Here is a 22,389-nt window from a genome sequence, read left to right as displayed (position 1 = left end):
CTGAGGGGACGAGTTGAGATCTCCATTGGTACTGATTAATTTCTGTATTTACCTCAGGAAATTGAGATTCGATATGTCAGTTCACCGAAGCTAATGTTATTTTCCATTATGAAAAACATTTCCACCCTAGTCTTTGAGGCTACTGCTTTTATTTTTTCTTCCAATTTTTAGTATTGAGTTTTTGTTCTGATTTGTTTTTATAGCTTTTCTTCTCTAAAAGTTAATTAAAGAGATTAGCAGACCATCTATATATGCTCTTGTAAAAAATGAGAGACTTGGGAAAAACTACTTTTAAAAATTAATGTCAATTAGTTTCTCTCTTAGGTGTTTTTTAAATAATGAAAGCCTCTTTCATGTTTTATATTAAATAGAGTTACAGTTAATGATTCAAATATCTTTCCCCACAGTTAATCCTGAAAGAAGTTGACTCACTATTGTATGTCGACACTGATATCCTTTTTTTACGGCCCATTGATGATATTTGGTCTTTACTAAAGAAATTTAATTCCACACAAATTGCTGCAATGGCACCAGAACATGAAGAGCCTCGAATAGGCTGGTATAATCGCTTTGCCAGACATCCATACTATGGAAAAACTGGAGTGAACTCTGGAGTTATGTTGATGAACATGACCAGAATGAGAAGGAAGTATTTCAAGGTAAGTCACCGATCCAGGTTAACTTATCTCTCTTTTCCCTCCATATTGTTTGGTTTCCAATTTAATTTTGCTTTATTAAAAACTAGATCGAGCTATTCAGAATTTTTCCACTTATCTAGAATAATTGAAGAAAAGTGTGTTCTTAGTATTCTGTTTATTAGAGCATTACAGTAGGTCAGAGCAGATGGTGTTACAATGAAGTAACAGTGCAGCAAGTGTGAACATCACCTTCCTAGATTGGTATTCCAGGCAGGAGTTGTCATTTTGTAGTTGTGCAGCCTCATAATACTTGAATCTAAAGTGTGGTACGTTTTGGGGGAACATAGATTGTGGTTAAGAGCTAAGAACCGTTGGCTTGGTTCAGACGCTGAGATCTTGGGTAAGTTTTGAACATCTCTGGGCTTTGATTTCCTCATCTGTGAAATGGGATGATAGATAACAGTACCTATGTCATAGGGCTTTTGTGAGGGTTAAATTAGTTAGAAGGGAGGCTAACACATAGGAAACGTTGGCTATTTTGGTGCTATTGGAAGTTAACTTTAAAAAAAAAAAGTTCCTGTGTGTTTCTCATCTCTCAAATTGTGGGGTCAGTAGAAGAGTGAGGCTATTTAAATTCTCTTATTCTGCATATTCTGAACACATGAGTGTGTTGTACTGTTTACCAGTTTCATGCTGGTGAGTCCTTAAGTCGTTGTAGTCTGGGGGCATTGGGGTCAAGTGGTTTAGCCTTACGTTTAGCTTTGCCACCTGTTCACCACAACCACTAGCCAACTAGTTAACTTTCAAACGTCAGTGCTCTCAGCTGAAAAATAGAGATAATAAATGGACTTATGTAGGTTGTCTTTTTAAAAGAGACCCATTCAAATGCTTAGTACAGAGCATGACACATAGTAAGCACTGCAGTGTTAGCTAAAAGCAGTGGCTTCTGAAACACTGATATTCACTGTTTATCCTTTTACATCTAGTTAGTACTAAATCAAATATTGAGGGATATTATGTCTTTTATGGTATGAATATATATGTAATATATATGTATATTTGTCTGGTATTTTTCTTATGGCTTCTGGTGGACCAGAATTTACACCATTACTTATTACTCCTTTCTGCATGTCTGATTTAAATCTCTTGTCCCTTCTTATCCTTGCTCTAGGCAGCAGTACTGCTTGTAGCGTTCACCACTCACATCTCGCCATTTCATTCTTAAGACAGTTAATACCCATCACTCTTGTCTTCTGTAAAGATCTAGTAAACCTAGGGTTTTTTTTAGCTTTCCCATTTTCTGTACCTTTCTGAAATCTTGATTTCATTTCACTTTTGTCTTCCACAAATGAATGCATTAATGAGGCCAGTGTAACCTTTGCTTTTGCTTACAAGTGAACATCTTTCTTCAATTACCCAATTTTTTGATATATTTTGAGTTTTAAAATTTCATGTACCATAAAGTTTTATTAAATAAAACAGGTGTCATACCATGAGTTTTCTTACTTTTCTGATGATTAGACTATGCACAGTAATATTATACCAGAAGATGGTGCTGTAAGATTATGTGCTAAGGAATAATGTGACTGCTCAGGAGCTCTTCATTTGAAATTCTTAGAATTATGAGAAGTGTAGTGTTGCAATAACCTTAGAGATAATTTAGTGTAACACCATTACTTGATTTTTAAGAAAATTTCAAATTGCAGCTATATAGTTCAAATCTCTGATTATTTTTTATTTACCTTTTACTTACTTAAATATCATTCTTAAATATGTTTAACAGTTTCTCCCCTTTCCCTTTTCTTTTTGTCTGTGGCATGTTCTAAACCAGCTAGAGATGTAGATATAAGAGTTGAAATAATTTCTAAACTTTCAAGCTTTTGTTTTTTTCTATGTATTAATGACTTAATGAAGAAAAATATGAGGAGTGTGATAGTACATTAATTTAGTAGGCACAATTTACTTCATACCTACTATCCCTCTGTTTCAAACAACTCTATTCTTGCCCAGTGGGAACAACACAGATTTACTCTGTTTCTAAATATTGTATTTATGATTGCTGATATGTTTCTACAAAATTTATTGATTTTTAGTTCTGTTTTTCATATATCTTTCTTTATTTTTCCTGATTTCCAAACATACCTTTAGCAAACACTGCCTTGTTTTTTCCTACTAACTCTATAATTTCTGGCACAGATCTTAAATTTTAGAGCTCTAGTGATGTAACTGAATTACTTGTAATAACTTTTCAAACTGTTTCACGCAGATCCATGAATGTTACCCCATAGTGCCTATCACATGAAAAGCTGTAAGATTACCCACTTAGGACAGTGGCCATGGCCATGTTTTAAAGTCTTTGCTTTGCTGTCACCCAGCCCTACCATTCATGATTATTCAGTTCCAACCTGATGTATTATAATTATATATTTTAAAAATTAAAATAGTAAAATTTTAACTTTTTTGTTTTTTTTCTCATAATGATTGATAGACATTGATATAACACTGGCTAAGATACTGCTTTGTATTTTGTATTATGATTGTATTTGCAGTGTTGAATCTCTGTTAAGATATTTCTTAACCTTTTTCTATTTATTAGCTAAAAACCAGAGAATATAAATAAGGCATCTTGAGAATTTTTTTCTTGTATGTTTACTGTACCCTGTTCATATCGTGCCATATATTACTTTGTAAAGTAATTTTTGCCTGTTTTCTTCATCTACTGAGGGCAGGGTGTGTCTTTTATGCAGCTTTGTATTCAGAATATTTAGCATGGAGTCTGGCGTAAAGTAGCAACTCAGTAGATAATTACTGGCAGAGGACAGACAGAAGTTTTAGAAACTAGGCCATTAATGAATTATTGAAAAATTAAAAAAAAGAGAATACTTATTGTGAGGTGGCTGTGAGGGTCGTTTTTACATATTTGAAAGATGTATGTGATGGAGGGCTTTTATTGTGTTGCATGTAGAGCTTAAAACAATATCAATGAACATCTTACCAAAAGGGATGGAACTTTTCAGAGATTAGGAGAGTAACTAATCTTTGGGAATTGATGAATTCTCAGTTTCTAGCATTGTTGGAACATAATAGGAATAGCCACCTGTCAGTTTTATATTTGTTTGTAACCTAAACTGATGATACTAATGAGTCTGTCTATTTTCAAAAGCATACATAGTTCTAGAAATGAAACTAATTTATCTTAATATAATGCATGTGCATTTTGGTAGGTTTGCTGAAATTAGTAAATTAGAACTACATCTTTTTAAAAAATTACAAAACTACTTCAGCTCTATCATCTCCCACCTCCTCTCCCTCCTCCGGTCAGTAACTCTTCTTGCCTGTTCACTTGATGCCAGTTCCTGTATGCCAGCTGTTGTACTGTACTACTGTACTTTTCAAGGTATTGTACTGTAAGATTAAAAATGTTTTCTTTAAAAAAAAATTTACAAAACTAAATCATGCTTATAAAAATTCAGGCAATTCATTGCATATAGAGTAAAAAGACAAGTCCCCCCTTTACACACCACTCTCCTCAGTTTCATTCCTTTGCCCAAATGGCATTATAAACTTTGCTGTGTATTCTTCAGACCCTTTAAAAAAGTATTTTGAAACAGATATACATGTACATTAGCATTTATATGTAGAATTCTTTTATATATCTTCAGTTTGCTTTTTTCACTTAGTAAATATATAAATGATTTTTATGTCAGTACATATAGTCTGTCACATTTAATATGTGTGATATTGTGGAGAAAGAATGTTTTGATTTTATTGTTTGTGTGTACTAGTATGAATATGTAGGTACATGGCTGAAAAATATCTCATGTATTTTAATTTTTACTCTCCTGACTGTACCACCAATGTGGGATGAAAATCTTTTCATACAAATTTTAGCCATTTTTGTTTCCTCCTTTGTGAATGGCTGTATGGCCATATCCTTTGACTATTTCTGTACTTTGCCGTTTTTCCATTTCTGTTGACTTGAGCTCTTTTTATATATGATGCCTCTTTATTAAACTCATTTCTCATAGTTTTCGTTGGTTGTCTTGGATATTCTAGGTTGTATCCTCAGCAAATAATACTAGTGTTATTGCTTCTTGTCCAGTATTTTTCTAGTAGGACTTCTCCTTTACGTGTATTATAAAGGTCCCCCCACCTCCCACCCCTTGATTTTTTTCTTTTTTCCCTAAAACTGCCCTGGACCTTGTAATTTTATCTTTCTTTTCTTTGAATAGATGTATTTCTTTGAATAGGTGTATTTCTGTCTCTCTATACATTTTTTTTTTCATAAGTAGAATCCAGTGAAGACTTGAACATTGACATGGTACAAGGGGTCCACCAGTCCTGTCTATTTAATCTGTTTCTGGTCTTGGTCCTTTTGAGCAATTCAGAAGTTTCCTTTTCAGATCCTAAGAACATTTAGTGAACATGATCTGTGACTTATTTCAGAGTCATCCTTTCAATAAAGTATTTTCTTAATATTTCCTTAAGTAAAAAACTTGTTTCAGTCATTTTCCAGATTTACTTCTGATTGTGTATAGTTTACTGTATTTACTGCATTCTGAGAAATTTCACACAAAGGTAATACAATTATAGCAGATTATATTTAGTTTAAATACGTAGTTTTTTCCCCAGGAATTCTGACTTTTCTTTCTCGAAGGATAGATTGTTTATACCTCCATTGTGTTTGTTATATATCCTAGAATAGCTTGTAATAATGTTTTTTAAGCTATCTGTAGAGAAGAATCCGTGTTTTTTTAAACATTATTTACAATCTGTCATGAAGCAATGCTTTTCTAAAAATAATGTAAATAAATTACTAGGAAAATATTAGACTAAATAGACATAAAGTTGCTATAAAAGTTTCTAAATCTTACTCTTAATTTGTGTACTTAAATCTTGTAGAGGACATGAAAAATTCACTGATCAGCACACTGCAAACTGTACTTTGAGGAGTACTGGTTTAAGTCTGGAGAGTTTCAGAGAGTCAAATTGGTATAAAAGACTTAGTATTCAACTTCACCCCAGGTTCACATGATCCCCAGCCCTCTTTCAACTCTGTTGTTTCCTTAGGTATGAGCTATGAGTAGTTCCGTAGAGGCTGAAAAGGCATCTGACGAAATTCAGTATCTATTTTTGATTTATCAATTTCAAATGACCTCTTTGAAATGCCAGCTATAAAGGGTTGGCAAATCAGACTAAGAATAATAATGATCATGGTGATAATAATAGCTAACACTGTGCCAGGTACTTTTCCTAGTACTCTTTATTCATATATTAACAGGTTTGATCCTCAGCAGCTGTATGATAGAGACATAGGTACTGTGTCTAGACATATGACATAGGTACTAAAGCTATCTGCTTTTTAAGATGAGGTCACAGTCATAGTACTTAAACTACCACCTACTTTCTCTTTCCCTTTCCTCCCCGACATCTGTTAGTTTTATCACTTCTTTGTGCAGCTTCAGATACCTTCTTTTGTTATCTTCTGCACTCCAGCTGGACAGTTTTACTGATACTTATGTTTACATTAGGGTCACTTGGTTTTGAAACAAAAGTTTACACTTCTGGGCTTCCCTGGTGGCGCAGTGGTTGGGAGTCTGCCTGCCGATGCAGGGGGCGCGGGTTCGTGCCCCGGTTCCGGGGGGATCCCGCATGCCGCGGAGTGGCTGGACCCGTGAGTCATGGCCACTGGGCCTGCGCGTCCGGAGCCTGTGCTCCGCGGCGGGAGAGGACACGGCAGTGAGAGGCCCGCATACCACAAAAAAAAAAAAAAAAAAAAAAGAAAGTTTACACTTCTCCCCTTGATCTGTAACAATTGCTAAGGGAAGAATGGGGAACTGTCATTATGCTGCCGTTTTACACCTGGAAGCCTGAGAATCTCATTAATGTATTTACCAACAGAATGATATGACCTCTGTGCGACTACGATGGGGAGATATACTTATGCCATTGCTTAAAAAATACAAACTGAACATCACATGGGGTGATCAAGATCTGTTGAATATCATATTTTTTCATAATCCAGGTAATCATTTAAATTTATTCTTTGCATTTGTAAAAAAAATCATAGTTAATATTTAGTCAGAACTGGAGAAATGCATTTATTTGATTTTGGCTTATACTAATGGCTATCACTCTTTTTTTTTAAGACAGAGTAAACTAAATTTAAACTAAAATTTTGCAAAGTATTAATTCTGTGGAATTAGGGTATGTTTGCTTTTTTGTTTTGTCTCTGCCTAGAAAGCCTTTTTGTTTTTCCGTGTCAATGGAATTATCGACCAGATCATTGCATATATGGAAGCAATTGCCAAGAAGCCGAAGAAGAAGGAATCTTTATTCTTCATGGGAACAGAGGTGTTTACCATGATGATAAGCAACCAGCGTTTAGAGCTATTTATGAAGCACTGAGAAATGTAAGCTTTTTTTAAAAAAATGTTTTTGTGGACATACTCGCAAGCTTACAGAGAATTTGCATATCCTTTACCCTAGTTCAAGAATTATAAACCCAGCACTCCTTCCACATCTAGCTCTGGCACTTGGCGTTCTGCTGTAAGGAAGAGCACTCCCCTTTTCCCACTTATTGATCTATACATTATCAGTGTGAACTCACTGATATGTATTTTTTTCCATGATTTATAATGCAGCATTCAATTTTATTTATATTGATGCTGAAGATGTGCCAGATTTGGCGATTGGGAGCCCTTTTGGCTACCTCTTGTGCTCATTTGACATATTCCCATCATTATTTTGAGTACCTCCGCATTCTCTGTCCAAACAAAATACCCCAGGCTCGTCTTGTTATACATTCCCTGCCCTCACCCTGAAATCAGCTGTCAAAGGAACTCTGATACTTATTGCTACAAGGGTGTCTTCCCTTCTAAGCCCTTTCAGCAGCAGAGCTGGGAAATACAGATATACAAACACACACAGTCATGTGCTCACACCAGTGCCTCCAGTTCCATTCCCTTAGGCCCCTTCCTTGCCTTCTCCTACTTTGTTTCTGTTTTATCTCATTTCTTCCACAATTAGAATCCTGGCTCCGAGCATAAAATATTTCCTCTTTTGCTTAGTTCTACAGTACACTTAAACTAATTTCAAAAATGCTGCATTCATACTGCTATCTCTGCTCCTCTGTTCTTGAAAAACCAGCCTACTATAAAGGATTTGTTTCTAGTCCTCCCCCCGCCCCTCCCCTGCCCCAGATGAGGGTGTGTACTCAGTACTATGTACAGAAGTTACTTGCGTCAGTTCTTTTCTCCTTCTTTCAGTGTGGTTATTCATTCATTGGAAATACAGTTGGGTTCATGTGTTTCTGTATGCTTTCAGTTTTAAGTTTTTTCCCCTCATCTTTGGTGATTTAACTTTAGTTTGATACGAGGAATATTAATATACTTCAAAAAGTCGAAACTATATAACGGTTTACTCAGAAGTAGCACTCCTTCCCCATCCTTCCACCCCAGGCCCCCCACCCCATCACCAATTTCATTTTCCGGTTTGTCCTTCCTGTACTGGTAAGTAGATACGTGTATGTTTTGTAATTCCCCTTTTCTTACATGAGAAGTAGCATACTGTTCATCTTTATTTGCGCTTTGCCTTTTTTACAGTATTCTGGAAATTTGGGCATTTATAAATATTTTCTTCATGCTTCTTTTCTTTAAACAGCTGTATGATATTCCATTTTGTGCATGTACCAGAGTTTATTCAATTAATCTCTTATGTTTGAACATTTTGGTCTTTTCCAGCGTTTTGAATAATAAATAACGCAGCAGTGCATAACTTTGCCATACATATATATGTATTGTTGGGAGATGTTTCTCCAGGGTAAATTCCTGGACATGGGATAATTTTAATTGAAGATACCGCCTGTTTTCCCTACATGGGGATTATTTGCATTCCCGCCAACAGTTCATGACGAGGCCTGTTACTCACAGCCTCCCTAACAGAGTGTATTATCAAGCTTGAAAAATTTTTGCCATTCTAACGAGTGAGAAATGGAATCTTAGTTTAATTTTAATTTGCCTTTCTCTTATGATTGAGATGAACATCTTTCTATATATTTAACAGCTGTTTTTACATCTTTTTTTTTGATAACATATTTTATATACCACACAGTTCACCCATAGTATAAATAATTCAGTGGTTTTTAGCATGTTTACAGAGTTGTACAGTCATCACCATGAGGGAGTTTCGGTCTCTACTCCCCACCTCCCCACCATTTGTTGCAAGTTCCTTGTGTATTAAAGATGTTAGTTCTTTTTCTGTGACATCTCATGTAAATTTTTTCCCCAATTTGACTGTTTATGGAATTTTTTACCATTCAAAGTTGTTTTTTAAAAATTTTATGTAATCAAATTTAAAACCTTTTTTTAAAAAAGTAGTAATTAGAAAGTCTTTCCTTACCTATACTCAGCTTATAGAAAAATTCACCTATATACTTTTTCATTTATTACACTTAGCCTTCTGCTCAATTTGGAATTTACTCTTTTGAGAGAGGAATAGATCTAATTTGATCTTTTCCCAAATAGCTGTCTTGTCCCAACACCATTTATTTAAAAGTCTAAAAGATTTGAGATACTGACTTTATTATATACTAAAGTTCCATTTGTAATTTCTGGATTTTCTGTTTTGCTCCATTGGTCTGTCCATTTGTGTACTCTTGCACACTATTTTAATTATAAAGCCTTTGTGCTGTATTTTAATATCTGATAGGGTTACTTCCTCTTCGTAGCCTGTCCTTTCAGTGTTTTCCTACCTACTGTATTTTTATTTTTCCACAAATATCAACTCATTTAATTACATAAAAAACTTGTTTTTTTGTTGGGCGTGTATCATCTTCACATATTAACTTAGTGACTGCTGACATTTTAATGCTGTTGAGACATCTTAAGAACAAGGTCTGTCTTTCATTTGTGTCTTTCAGGAATGTTTAATAGTTTTCTTCATACTGTGGATTTTGAACATATCTTAAGTTTATCCTTAAGTATTTTATCTTCTTTGTTGCCTTTGTAAATGGGGTTTTCTCTTTTAAGCGTTTACTTTATATTGATTTTGGGAAAAAATTATACTGGCCCCACCACCCCAGATATCTGTTCTTCTCTCTTTTTTTTTTCCTTGTTCTTACGGTGCTCTTGTTTAATTAAGGTGGATTGATAGGGGGAGATGATGCATGAACCAGCTTTCTGAATATGTTGGGGACCAAGACTTGGGGCAAATCCAAATAAGGACTGGATTTATGATTTTGCTTAAGGAGCATTATATCAAGTGCCATCCATGCAGCTAATTCACTGATACCTGGGGAGAAGTGTATGTGAGCACTCATCTCTCACGTGGGTGTGTTCACTGCTCTGCTAGACTGTGTCTAATCTTATGTGGACGTGAAGACAAAAACATAAGTAAAATAACAGGAGTGGTTTGGTGTAAGCGTGGGGGTCAGGAGAAGAGCTGATGCCCCTGTTTGCTAGATGCTCAGTATCTGCTCGTGACTGCTCTCATTGTTTGCTAGTACAGCCTCAGTAATAGGAATGGGGATAAAGATACTGAACTGTATGTAATCTACTGAGACACAGATTGTACTAGGACTGTGAAAGAGTGCAAGTTTTGCCCCGAAGAGCCAGGGAAGGCTTCGTTGATGAGGCATTTGAAGTGAGCCCTGAAGAATGAGTAAGAGTTTGCCAGGTGAGCAGGCTGGGCCAAAATTGCCTGAGAAAAAGCCTCAGGGGTTGTGGAAGGTCCGCGAGGAGGTCAGGCGTTGAGCTGTTTGGGGTGATGGGTGAAGGGAGGCAGCAGCAGGGCTGGGCTAGATGCGGTGATGACATGCTGTGTAAGGTGACGGTCTGCAGTGACAAGGAGCTGAAGGTTTCTCCTGGAAATCTGAGTTTCTCAAACCTGGTGGTAGGCAAAGTGCTGACAGCATTGTAGGCTACAGTTTTAGTGTTTTTGCTAAGTTTCTTGTCCTATAAACCTGAGAGAGAAGGTTTCTGAATAATCAGTTTATCATGATACAGCTACACTCACTGAAGAATTATAAAATTTAGTGATGTTCATTTTCATGTAGCCGACCTTGTATGCCTTCAGAAATCAATATCGTATTTTAATAATGCTTTATCATGGGTTGTCAAGAGGTGATAAAAATGACAAAAGGTACATTTGGGGTTCTGAGACTTTGCAGGATAGAAAAGAAATGCACTCCTATAAAAATGTGATTTCTTTGTTGCCTTTGATCATTTAAAAAAAATTATTAAGGAATTAAATCTTACTAGTTTTATTTGATCTTTTCTGATCTTCTATAAATGTATACTTTAAAAAAATTGAGTATTCGTTTTAAGCTGATGAATTACACTTGGTTTTTAAAAAATAAATCTTATTTTAAAAACTATTTCAAATACTGAAGTAATTAAAGATTAATGTTTGTTTTGGGTCCATATTAATAGCCATATTACCCATTTTTCAACTTAATGAAGTTAATCAGTCTTTTTTGGTGCTCTTGGTTAGTGTTTTTATCTTGCCTTATCTATAATTCAGTGAGAAGTGTAATTTAAAAGAATTGCAGTTTAGACAAGGGCATTTATGCAAGTGTCAGACAGAAGCTTAGTCATAGCCATCGAATGCTGTGAACAATAAGGACGTGAACCATTTTTAAAATGTAAATGCATGGCTCTGTCTGCCAGCAAATCAGTTTTTACAGCCCACACATAGTTGTTAAATATTAGTTTCTGAGTGAATAAAAATACTAAGATTAAAAATTGCAGATTTGCAATGGGAACAAAATATTTTATTACTCTGTAAAATATTTTCTGCTTCTTGTATTTCATTTGAATTATTAGATTTCTTGGTGTTTCTGTGTTACCTATGATTTACTTCACACCCTTCTTCTATTTGCGTAAGATGCAGTAGATTTGCAGAGATGCAAGGGATTCTCGACCATTTCCCTCCTGCACCACCTTCTTGTACATAGTTGGCACTCAGCATTTGTCAGATTGAACTGCCTGCCATTCTGCCATACTTTTAAAACATGTTCTGTTTTTCGAAAATGCCTTTAATTATCTACTTGTGGTCATCATAGCCTCACTATTTATTCACTGCCTTCAACTGACAGTCTTAGATATAAAACATGACCTTCCTAAAAGTTTGTGTGCTGGGTGCGGTGCCAGTGAAGAGGGAGGGAGTGATTAACTGTGTCAGGAGAGCTTCTCAGAGGAGCTGACTTTGGACTGAGCTGGAAGGCTGAGTACCAGGCAGGCAGGAATGGTGCAGACCAGTCAAACGTAGCACTCAGTATGGGAAGAGGCGCACAGTCAGGTAAGGGCACATGTGGCCTCTGGGAAAGGGAACGTCTGGACGTGCGTTCCATGCTGCACAACTCCTGGACACTGCAGAGTCTGTGGCTGGTGGAGGGCGTGACTTCCGGCTGTGTACTACAGGTGGACATCTGGGTGATTTATCACCTTCTCCCGTAAAGGGCAAGTTACTTGTGTTATATGTTGGACTAAAAGAGCTCTAATTCATGAGGCACTATTTTTATTTTGGGAAAATACTCATCAAAAGACTTTCCCAGTGAAGAAAAAAGAAATTTAACCACAAACTGGGATTTAAATCACATGAAAATGGATGAACTGAATCTCTAGTATTCCTGGGAGTTTACTTTTAAACACCTTTGTTATGTTTTCATTTTTTGTCATTGTAGAGTAAGAAAAAGACCACAGTTTGCTCTTCCCATTATTACTCGCCTCTCAGCCACAGTTGTCCAAGTATGTTGTTTATACACAGTGAAATGTTACTTGACAGTATCACTTAATACAGGTGTTAAACCTTGAAGAAGGTAAGGTAAACCTGACCTTCTTCAGCATAACCCCAGACAAATGTAGACATGTCTGTATACAGCACAGCACAGTTTACCACTGTTAACAGAGCTGCATCTTTTAACAGAGTTTTTGAAACTGACTTGGCACAGTTGCGTTTGCTGTTTTGGATAAGCGGTGCTGTGTGGTTGTAAAGCTGTTGACTTTTTTTTTTTTTAACATCTTTATTGGAGTATAATTGCTTTACAGTGGTGTGTTACTTTCTGCTTTATAACAAAGTGAATCAGCTCTACATATGCATATATCCCCATATCTCTTCCCTCTTGCATCTCCCTCCCTCCTACCCTCCCTATCCCACCCCTTTAGGTGGTCACAAAGCACGGAGCTGATCTCCCTGTGCTATGCGGCTGCTTCCCACTAGCTATCGATTTCTTTTCACAGCTGAGGTGGACTCCTGGCTTAGCCACCTAACTAGCGTTGTAACTGGGAGGATTCTCCCCCTGCCTTAAGTTGCTTTGTAAATAGTGATGTCCTGTTACATGAAGTTGGTATGAGGCTTAAGTGCATTAATACGTATAAAGCTCTTAGAACAATGCCTGGCATGTAGGAAGGGCCCTCTTTTAACCAGTCCAGCTTTCAGCAGTCTCTCCTAGATCCCTGTGTGCTAGCTGTTGTTATTTTCGTTACGTTCTTCCCAGTTAAGCCTCTCCTCTTTTTGTTTTTTTGGGGTTTTTTTGGTTTTCAAAAATACTTCAAGATATTTATCTTCAGTATATGGGATTAGGTTTGAAAAACCACCCCAAGAGTGAAGGTTTCATGCAGTTAATGCTCATAGTTTTCTTGCACTAGAGACACCCAGGTTTAGGATCTCTTTGCAGCTCTACACGTCCATGTTCTAAATTAGCATCTACGTTCAGCCTGTTCTCCCTAGATGGGCTGTGGCTTCCTACAGACTCACTAATTGTGATTCAAATGGTGCTTTTATTTCCTCTTCCTCAGTGGCAGCGTAGTGAACCTCAGGTCATATGCAGCCCTCCTAGATTTCAGGTTCTGAATTTCCTTCAGGATTTTGCATTTTTTACTGACTTCAAACTTTTCCCATAAAATGTTCTGTTTTCAAGCCCCATCAGTCTTTCTGACTGTAGTTGCAAATACTAAATGAAAAAATGTACCTGGTTGAAAATACTAAGCTCACAGGTTATTTGCACTTAACTATTACAACAGTGTTTTCCAAAATATATTCCTTGGGCTATTAATATATTTTATGGTGAAAAGGGTAAAAAGTATATTTTGGAATTAGTGGGCCGAACAATACCCAACAGATGTATTTTCTGTTTTTATAGTTTTTCATGTGCCACTGCGAATCCCCCCAAGAGTGCTTGGTATTTAGCAGTTCTCAAACATCTTTATCCTTGGGATCCCTTTGTGCAGTTAGAGTTCTGTGGGAAGCACTGACCTGTGCTGTCATTTTGCATTCCTCCCGCTGTGTGCCTCCGTCTCACTCCTTCCCAGTCCAGCCTCACCAGTGTTATCAGAGTGATTCTTGGCTCTTATTAGTCTCTCTCAGACACCTCGAGCTTTTGGTTGTCACCTCACACCTGTCAGTATCTCTGGTCTTCTCTGCCCTTAACCATGTTCTTGCCTTGGCCTGGAGTGCCCTGCCTCCACGCTCCTCTCTGAAGGGCTCTCCCCAGTACCCCCAGTGAGTTACCCGTACTCTCTCCCTCCTCCTGTGAGATCGTAGTCTGTTAAACTCATTGAAATTATTTGTTGGGCACATACTTTCTGTGAGACTTTAAATGGAGGTTGTCAATGTCAAGTTGATTGAAGAAGAAATTGTTGGGAATAGAGTGAAATTTTTATATATATCTTTGTCTTATTTTCTTTCTCTAGTGTTCTTTTGAAGATGACAACATCCATTCTTTATTAAAGCCTTTAGAACTGGAACTACAAAAGACAGTGCATACATACTGTGGAAAAATTTACAAAATATTTATCAAACAGCTGACGAAAAGCATACAAGATCGTTATGATAGACCACCAAAGGAAAGGTGATTCTTGGTGACCGCTAAATCAAATGAATTAAAACAACAAAATATCAGAGGATGTGTGTGAAGGAATAGTCTTAGATGAAGTGTTCAGGAAAGAATTATTCATCTTCAGAATAATTTTTTTCCCGAAGAAGTTTAATGAGCAGTATTTTCATGTAATGAAGAATAAGTTGAAGTCTTGGACCCCAACAAGAAGATATTTTTGATTTCTGATGTTTTGTAATGCTATTTGCTATCATTCTAGTATTGATGAAGATATTATTGAATGGTTATAGCCTACAGACTTTGTTTGACTCTTACTCTCAAGTGGGTAAGAGCAGTAGGGATGTATGGTTGGAGAAAAATGTACCTCATACACAGTGGAAACACTCAAACTGTGAGTATAGCAATAATTTTATGTCAGCACTAACCTCACTTTAAACGTGTGAGAAAAGAAAGTTGTTTACAGGAGCAGAAAATGTTCTGTTTCTAAAGAAATGGGATGTAACTGATGTCACTATCGACAATCTGTGTGTGCCTTTATACATTTCATCTCTGTTTTAAAATATTTTTGTGACAATCATGCTTAAAATTATTTTTAGTTTATAAGTAAACTGCACATTTAAAATTGAGAGGGAAAACTGAAAGTTTTGATTATTAGTCTCTGTGTGTATTTGTGAAACGTAGAATTTTCATTTGTATGTGCTTAACTGTCTTGCCAAAAGTCATATCTAAGATTATTAGGTATTTTAGGAAATTTTTTATCACTTTAAATGAAAATTTTCAGCTTTACTGGGCATTCTGGACACAATAAATATACTGATAATAAAATGAGAACCTAACGAGTATACTTATATGATGGTGGAAAATGTGATGGACCAAAATGCATAAGCTATGTACTTCCTGTGAGCAGTCATTATAGTTACAGTGGAGCAGAAAAAAAGTGGTCCACTTAAACCTTTTTCCTTCTACCTCAAAATGGCTTTGCAAGATATTTTTGAAGAAGCAAATATACGTATAGAGCCTGACTTTAAGTTAGACAACTTTCATGGATGATTGGCTTCAGAAGATTGTCACATCTGATTATAGAAAAACTAGTTTTGATTTGGTTTGATGTGCATGTCCTCCTTCTTTGAATATCACTTAAGACAGTTATTTTTTTTTTTATCTTGGCAGTAAGAAAATATTACTTCTCTTAGTGTTTTTGACCTGTCTTCTATAGCTGTAGATTCTGAGTGCTTAGCATGTACTGTGCTGGGGCACACGTCTCATTTTACCAAGTACTGTATGGTTAACTTCTTTTTCTCCTTTTGACATTTTAACGCTTAAATAGAGAAGAGAAAATCATGAAGGAAGACTATCACCTTTGTGAAAATAGTGGTGATTGGGTTTATGAAGACACAGTGCCCTCTGTGGAGACGTGGAAGACGGTCCTCGGTCTTTGCAGTTCAGTCAGGGACAAATTGGGAGAGGAAGGTGTTAAGAAAGGCAGATTAGAAGCTGATGGCCAGCCCAGCACTCTTGGACAGAAGCGTTCAGAGAGCACAGTCTGTGTGTCCCTGGCAGAGCACCGTGGTGACTGTGAGAACTTGTGAACTTGTTGAAGTTGATTTGCTAAATAAAAAATGAGGTCCCTAGAATTTTGAAGTTTGGAGGGTATAGGATCATTTTTAATGGTCCCCAGGTGAGACCATTGGCGGCCTGGCTACATTAGACTCTTGTGGGGACCTTGCTGAGAATGGATTCCTCACCTTTGGTGACTCTGGTCCCCCATGTCTAGATGGGTCTGCACATTACACAGAAGTAGAGAGAATAGTACAGTGGGACCCCTCATCCAGATCAGACACGTCAGTATCTTACCACATTTGTGTCATCTGTCCCTTTTTCCTTTGCTGAAGTATCTTAAAGAAAATGCCAGGCATCATGTTATTTCACCTCTGTGAACACTTCGGTAACTACAGTGACATCATATCTCCTTTGGCTTCGGTTAATATCCAGTTCTTAGGCAGATTTCCCTTACTGACTACAATGTTAGAATCAGAGTGCAAAAATAAGTCACATTATGATTCTATTTTTAATAAGCACCTCAGATGATTTTGGTGTCAGTCTGGGAACCCCTGGAAATCATTTTGCCAACTTGAAGGTTGAAGTTAGGACCACAATTCTCGGCACAGTTGGTGGATTATAAATGTGATTCTGAAACATTAGCGGAAGTACTTGGGGCTATTGACACGATACAAATTTATATTAGGAAGTTGCTTAGATTTAATTTCCTTAGTGAACAGAGACTCTTAGCCCCATAGGCTCTAGTATGATTGGGACTGGGTAGAGTGTGGTCATAGTTTAACTAGACTGTGTGCTGTGGTCTCACGCCTGTTGTACCTATTTACACGGTTACACACTCTACATTGTGGATCAGTTGGAAGGTTCTTCATGTGGTTTATTCAGACCTGACCTAATTGAGCGTTTTACCATAAATTGGTTTATGGCGAAAACTCTCCACTTAGGGACTGTGTTTACCTGAAAGTTAGGGTATCACAAAAAGTCCTTAACAATATTAAAATGAGTTTTCTGAGTTTATCTTTAGATAAGGTAACGTTTTCCTTGAGAAGTCTCAAGAAGTGCAGTTCTCAGCATTAATGAGGTTAAATTCTAGAACAGCTTAGAGAACGTTTTATATTTCTTTCCATAAGATGGTGTATCTATGCAGTTTATACGAATTACATTCTATATCCTTTGAGTCTATGTGTTAGAACAATTCTGACCTCAGAACTATCTCTGGGCTGCAGTATTACCAAAGCGGAATGACTTTATAATGTAGCCAGCCCTCGTTTATATGAAGTAGCCACCTTAGAGGAACTTGGAAAACCTTTAGAAAATATATATTGTGATTTACATTTTAAGAAAATACATACTTTTTTTTTTCCCTATGAAGAGTAGTTCATAATGTATACGGTAACCCACTTACCTTTGGACACTTCAGAGCCTGAAACAATACTACTGCTTACTCACTGCTCTCTCATCTTGCCTTCAGTCAGATGTTATTGGTGTAATGGAAGGAAAACCAGACTGTGAACTAGATCTGGATTCTCTTCTTGGTTAGGGACCCGAGGCATATCATTTAACCTTCTCTGTGCCATAAGTTTGTGAACAATCAATATGCCCTTCCCACCTCGTAAGACTCAGAAGTCATGAAGTTGAGACCCAGAAGAGAGAATGGATTTGCTTCATGGCTTGTATCATGCCACACCAGCATTACTGTTGAAGTTCTGTGTTGCTCTGTTGTCTCCTGAACAGATCATTCTGTTTTAGGCTGAATGTTTTTTATCTCTGGTGTGAATTTGCTTAGATTATGTAAGGAAGAATTTTTAAGGAAGAGAAAGCAAAGGAAAGAATGATGTAAAGGAATGATCAAAGGAAGAAGGAAAAGAGAGGAAGTGAGAAAAGTGAGGAAAGAGAAGGGAATAAGAGTGAGAATGGCCAAAGGCAGAGTGCAAGAAGAGAGGGGATGAGAGTGGGGAAATCGAGAAGTAGAGGTAGAGAGCGGAGGTGTGGGAACAGTCACTTTTTGAGTTGCAGCACCCCAGCCTGTACCACTGTCTGCTTGCCTTCCTCTGTTTCAGTTCACGAGGCCCTCTGGGCTCAGGAATTGTGCTGGCTTTCGTGGAAGGGGCAGCCAGGATACCTTGGTTTGATTTGTTGATCCTAAAGGCTTTTCCCAGTCACTCTACTCACTGATCATTTAGTGCTGTGATTCAACATTGTATTTGTTTTTGTATTTTTTTGTTAATTGGATCCAAGTTTGTGAGCTAAGACCTGTCGAAACACGATGACAAATATCTTCCTTTTTAACATTCTTTTAGTCTTCCCAGATGCTGGATTATGCAGACTGACCACATAGATAACACAGGAGGAGGGGATGGCCATACCAGATCTGAAGGGGGCCCAGGAATCTATCACAGTGGTTTTCCCAGATGATACTGATAAGAAGCTAGATTTGGGAACCACTGCCCTGCCTTGAATGAATGGCAGCTTAAACAGTACATCACATCTCCTGATTCCTCAATAGGCATACTTCCAGTTGAAGTGTTAGGAATGGATTAAAGAGAACAGGAGGCAGCAGGAGTACATTAAATGGAAAAACCTAAAAAGAAAGTATTCAGTGTCTTTTTCAGAAGTTTATATTGTAAGTAATAAACACCTTAGTGTTAATCAGGAGTGGTTTAGGGAGACCACTGATTTTTTTTTTTTTTAAATAACTTTTCATTCCTTAGAGTAAAATAGAGAAGAATTAGGGAAGCAGTATGTCAGGTGTGGGGCCAGTTATCATTTTATTAAATGTAATTTCAAGCATCTTAAACAATTGCCTTATTGAATTTTAATATTTAATAAAAGTAGATTAAATAATGATTAGTACTGCAACAGTTATCCTTTTATACATTGCCAAAGCAACCCTTTTTTGCCTGTTAAAGTCTGGCTAAACTGTCCTGGTGTTCGTCGTTTCTTAATTCATTGAACATGAAACTAGATTTTTAAAACTAAATTATATAAACTTAAGGCAGGTGTGAAAGGTGATGCAAGAATTTTTTTTAACTAAAAATGAATATGATGTTAATCCAAATATCTAGCAATTACAGAATTACGAGAACATGGAATAGCATATTGGACTAGGCAATTTAAAACTGATTACAAGTTGATGTCAAACTTCTAAATGGAAAATATCTATTGTCACGTCATCTCTACCAATTAATTCCAAACGTCTGATGGGATTGTTTCTTAAGAATTTTCTATGAACCCAGTTTTCAAACAAAAGAGAACCTTTGAAAAGATACGGAGAGAAAAAGAAAGGAAAATTTCTGTCACTTCTAATGCTGTGAATGTTATTTGGAGGGTCTGTGGTCAGACATTTTAATGCCAAACTGAAGACCTGATGTGGAGCCTCTGATGATGTGTAGTTTGCATATACAGTTTGAATTTGTGAGCATATTCAAACACACATCATCATAGCAACTCCTTGTAAAAACTGAAGAAAAGCAACAGTGTACCTTTCATTTAAAACGTAAGTTGACTTTGACTATGATGGAAAATAGCTGTTTTCAACCTGTGTATAAAATCTCTTCAGGGAATATTGGAATGTTATGCAAAAATAATTCAGGGCTTGTAGCGTAGCTGTAAACTGTGTCATCCATTGCATCACATCCATTGTTGTCAGTATCTGAGAGCTGGGCCAGTGGCTTTTGATGGATGTTGTAACAGAAGATTTATGAAGGAGATGGTGGTTTGTACTTGTTCCTGAAGTCAGAAACTGGAAGGTGCTTCCATTTTTCACAAGCATTTTGCATAAATATGTTAATATTTTGAGTAGTAATGATTCTAAAGCTGCAGGAAGGCAGCTGTGGTGTACTGTGTTACACAGAGATTACTACTCTTAAATTGATTTTTACCTGAAAATATGACGGTTTTAGGATAATTTGGATATCTTCCTCCAAGTATTTTGTGTATCTTGACATTTATTAAAGGGAGGGTCAGTATAAGATTATAGATTGGGATGTAACCTGAGAATAATGGAAAGTTGCTCTGTTCTGTTTTGGGGGGATTCAAATCATCTTTTTCTTGAGAAACTTTGTGTTGTTCTTACTAAATAAACATCTACTCAATAAATACCTAATTTCTTCAAGTGATGTGTCTGAATTATTCTAGCAGTCAGAAGCAATTTTGGAATCTTTAGGCTTGGGAAGCTTGATAACTAAAAGTCAGGGCAGTTCCTGGACTGACTAATTCGGCAACTGGACAACGTCATCAGAAACCTAGGTACCTTTTGTCTTTACAGTACTGTTCTCACCATGTGAGCTGTGTCTCCCCCCACGGCCCCCAAGTGACAGCCAACATTCTGCGTCTCAAGTGACAACCAGATGCAAAAATATATCTTTTTATAAGAGGAAGGTGCCACCTGTCTCCATTCACTTGCTCTCATAGCCATAGCAATATCTGTGTCCAAAACAATTACTTTGCAAAGAGAATAAAACTTCAGTGGTTGGCTCAGACCATGATTTGCCCCAAACTTAAATATAGCCTCCCTTGAAGAATGTATACTCACAGGAAAGGAAATAACATCAGGGTTCTTTTAGAAGTCTGTGGGGTAGAAGGGTAGGGGCTTAGAAGATAGCTATTGGGTAGGCAACAGACCTGGATGATTTTACTGGCCCAAGTATTTCTTTTTATTATTATTATTTTCTTTTGGCTGCGCTAGGTCTTCACTGCTGCACACGGGCTTTCTCTAGTTGTGGCGAGCGGGGGCTACTCTTTGTTGCGGTGTGCAGGCTTCTCATTGCAGTGGCTTCTCTTGTTGCGGAACACGGGCTCTAGGGCGCACGGGCTTCAGTAGTCGTGGCATGCAGGCCCAGTAGTTGCGGCTCGCAGGCTCTAGAGCACAGGCTCAGTAGTTGTGGTGCACGGGCTTAGTTGCTCCGCAGCATGTGGGATCTTCCTGGACCAGGGATCGAACCCGTGTCCCCTGCATTGGCAGGCGGATTCTTAACCACTGCGCCACCAAAGAAGTCCCCAAGTATTTCTTAAAACTACCCAGAGGATCAAATTTCACATCTAGAGAAGAGTACCTTTTCTGTGCCAGGGTGTAATTGTGCTTTAATGGGTCTCGGTAATATTATGATCCAACAGTTCTCAGTTTTACATATTTTATTATTTATACAATGGTTTTCTGGTTACAGTGATAGCTTGAAGGGTTTTAAAAGATTATTGAGGTGATGACTACTTCCAAGAGAGTTTAAAAGTTCTAAATTTATGTTGAGAAATGTATTAATAGTTATTAGCAACCTTTATCATATTTTTAATCATTTATAAGTTACAAAATGCCCTCACTGAAAAACATTCAAACAATACTGAAGAATTAAAAGTATATGAAGTAAAAAGTAAGACTCCTAACAATCCACCCCTAAGAGCATCTGGTGTGTATCCTCCCTGTCTTGCTGTGCACATGTACACACAGTGTACCCACACACGGGCTTGGTTCTACAAGGGCTTCTACAACTTGCCTTATTTCACACAGTATATTATGATATTTTTCCTTGTTGATACATTAGATCTACCTCGTTCTTTAGCTGCATATTATGTCACAGTAGTGTACTTAAGTAGAGATTAGCGTATGGACTTCTGAAGTATGAAAGCATAAGTAATGAGTTTTAACTTGTTAGGGGAAATAGTTGTTAACTACTTTTACCATTTTTCTAGTTGTCATTTAAGGTGCATTAAATCGTGAATAAACTGTAGTGTACCTTAAAAATCAAAGTAAATATCAGATTATTAAAATTTTAAAAAATTAAATGGGAAGTTTTTGTAAGTAATAATATAATATGTAATGTAAGAAATACATAATAATAAAATAACAATAATTACATTTCTGTGAGACTGGCATGTTTGAATATTGTTACTTCAGGGTTCTTTTACCTTTCCATTCTTTTTTAAAAATACATTTTGAATCGTCTTAAAATACATTTGAATAGCTCTAAAAAATTTATTTGTAGAAATTAACAAAATTTGACCCTCAGTTTTACCTGTGCTTTACCTACTGTTCTTTAGCATTTAAAATATTTTAAGTGGGCCATTTAACTGGTTAAAAGAGGTTTTTAATCTATTAGAACAGTGCTATCTGACAGTAATATAATGCAGACACATTTAATTTTAAATTTTCTAGTAGCCACATTAAAAGCGGTAAAAAGCACTTGCAATTAATTTTAATAATACATTTTACTTAATTCAGTATATCCAAAATATTATCATGTGGGCATGTAGTGAATATAAAAATGTTAGCGAGATCATATTTTTTCCATACTGTACTAAGCCTATGTTTTTCACATACAGCACATCTCAATTCAAATTTGCTACATTTCACGTGGCCACTTGTGG

At 36.8% G+C, this 22,389-nt stretch overlaps 1 protein-coding gene across 2 annotated transcripts in view; it reads left to right on the top strand.

Annotated features, from left to right (window-relative positions):
• Positions 1 to 20,143, top strand: part of GXYLT1 (glucoside xylosyltransferase 1) — a 52,413-nt gene extending 32,270 nt beyond the window's left edge. For both annotated transcript variants that reach the window (XM_067696194.1, XM_067696195.1), the window contains 4 exons: positions 408 to 659; positions 6,540 to 6,663; positions 6,879 to 7,051; positions 14,330 to 20,143. In XM_067696194.1, the coding sequence (XP_067552295.1) occupies positions 408 to 659; positions 6,540 to 6,663; positions 6,879 to 7,051; positions 14,330 to 14,491 (711 nt within the window). In that variant the 3' untranslated portion in view covers positions 14,492 to 20,143. The remainder of the gene's footprint in view (positions 1 to 407; positions 660 to 6,539; positions 6,664 to 6,878; positions 7,052 to 14,329) is intronic.
• Positions 20,144 to 22,389: the final 2,246 nt, after the last annotated feature.

This window comes from Pseudorca crassidens, chromosome 11 (genome assembly GCF_039906515.1).
Source record: "Pseudorca crassidens isolate mPseCra1 chromosome 11, mPseCra1.hap1, whole genome shotgun sequence".
Taxonomy (NCBI): domain Eukaryota; kingdom Metazoa; phylum Chordata; class Mammalia; order Artiodactyla; family Delphinidae; genus Pseudorca; species Pseudorca crassidens.
Note: the sequence above shows the minus strand (reverse complement) of the source record. Positions and strands in the feature narration are given on the sequence as shown.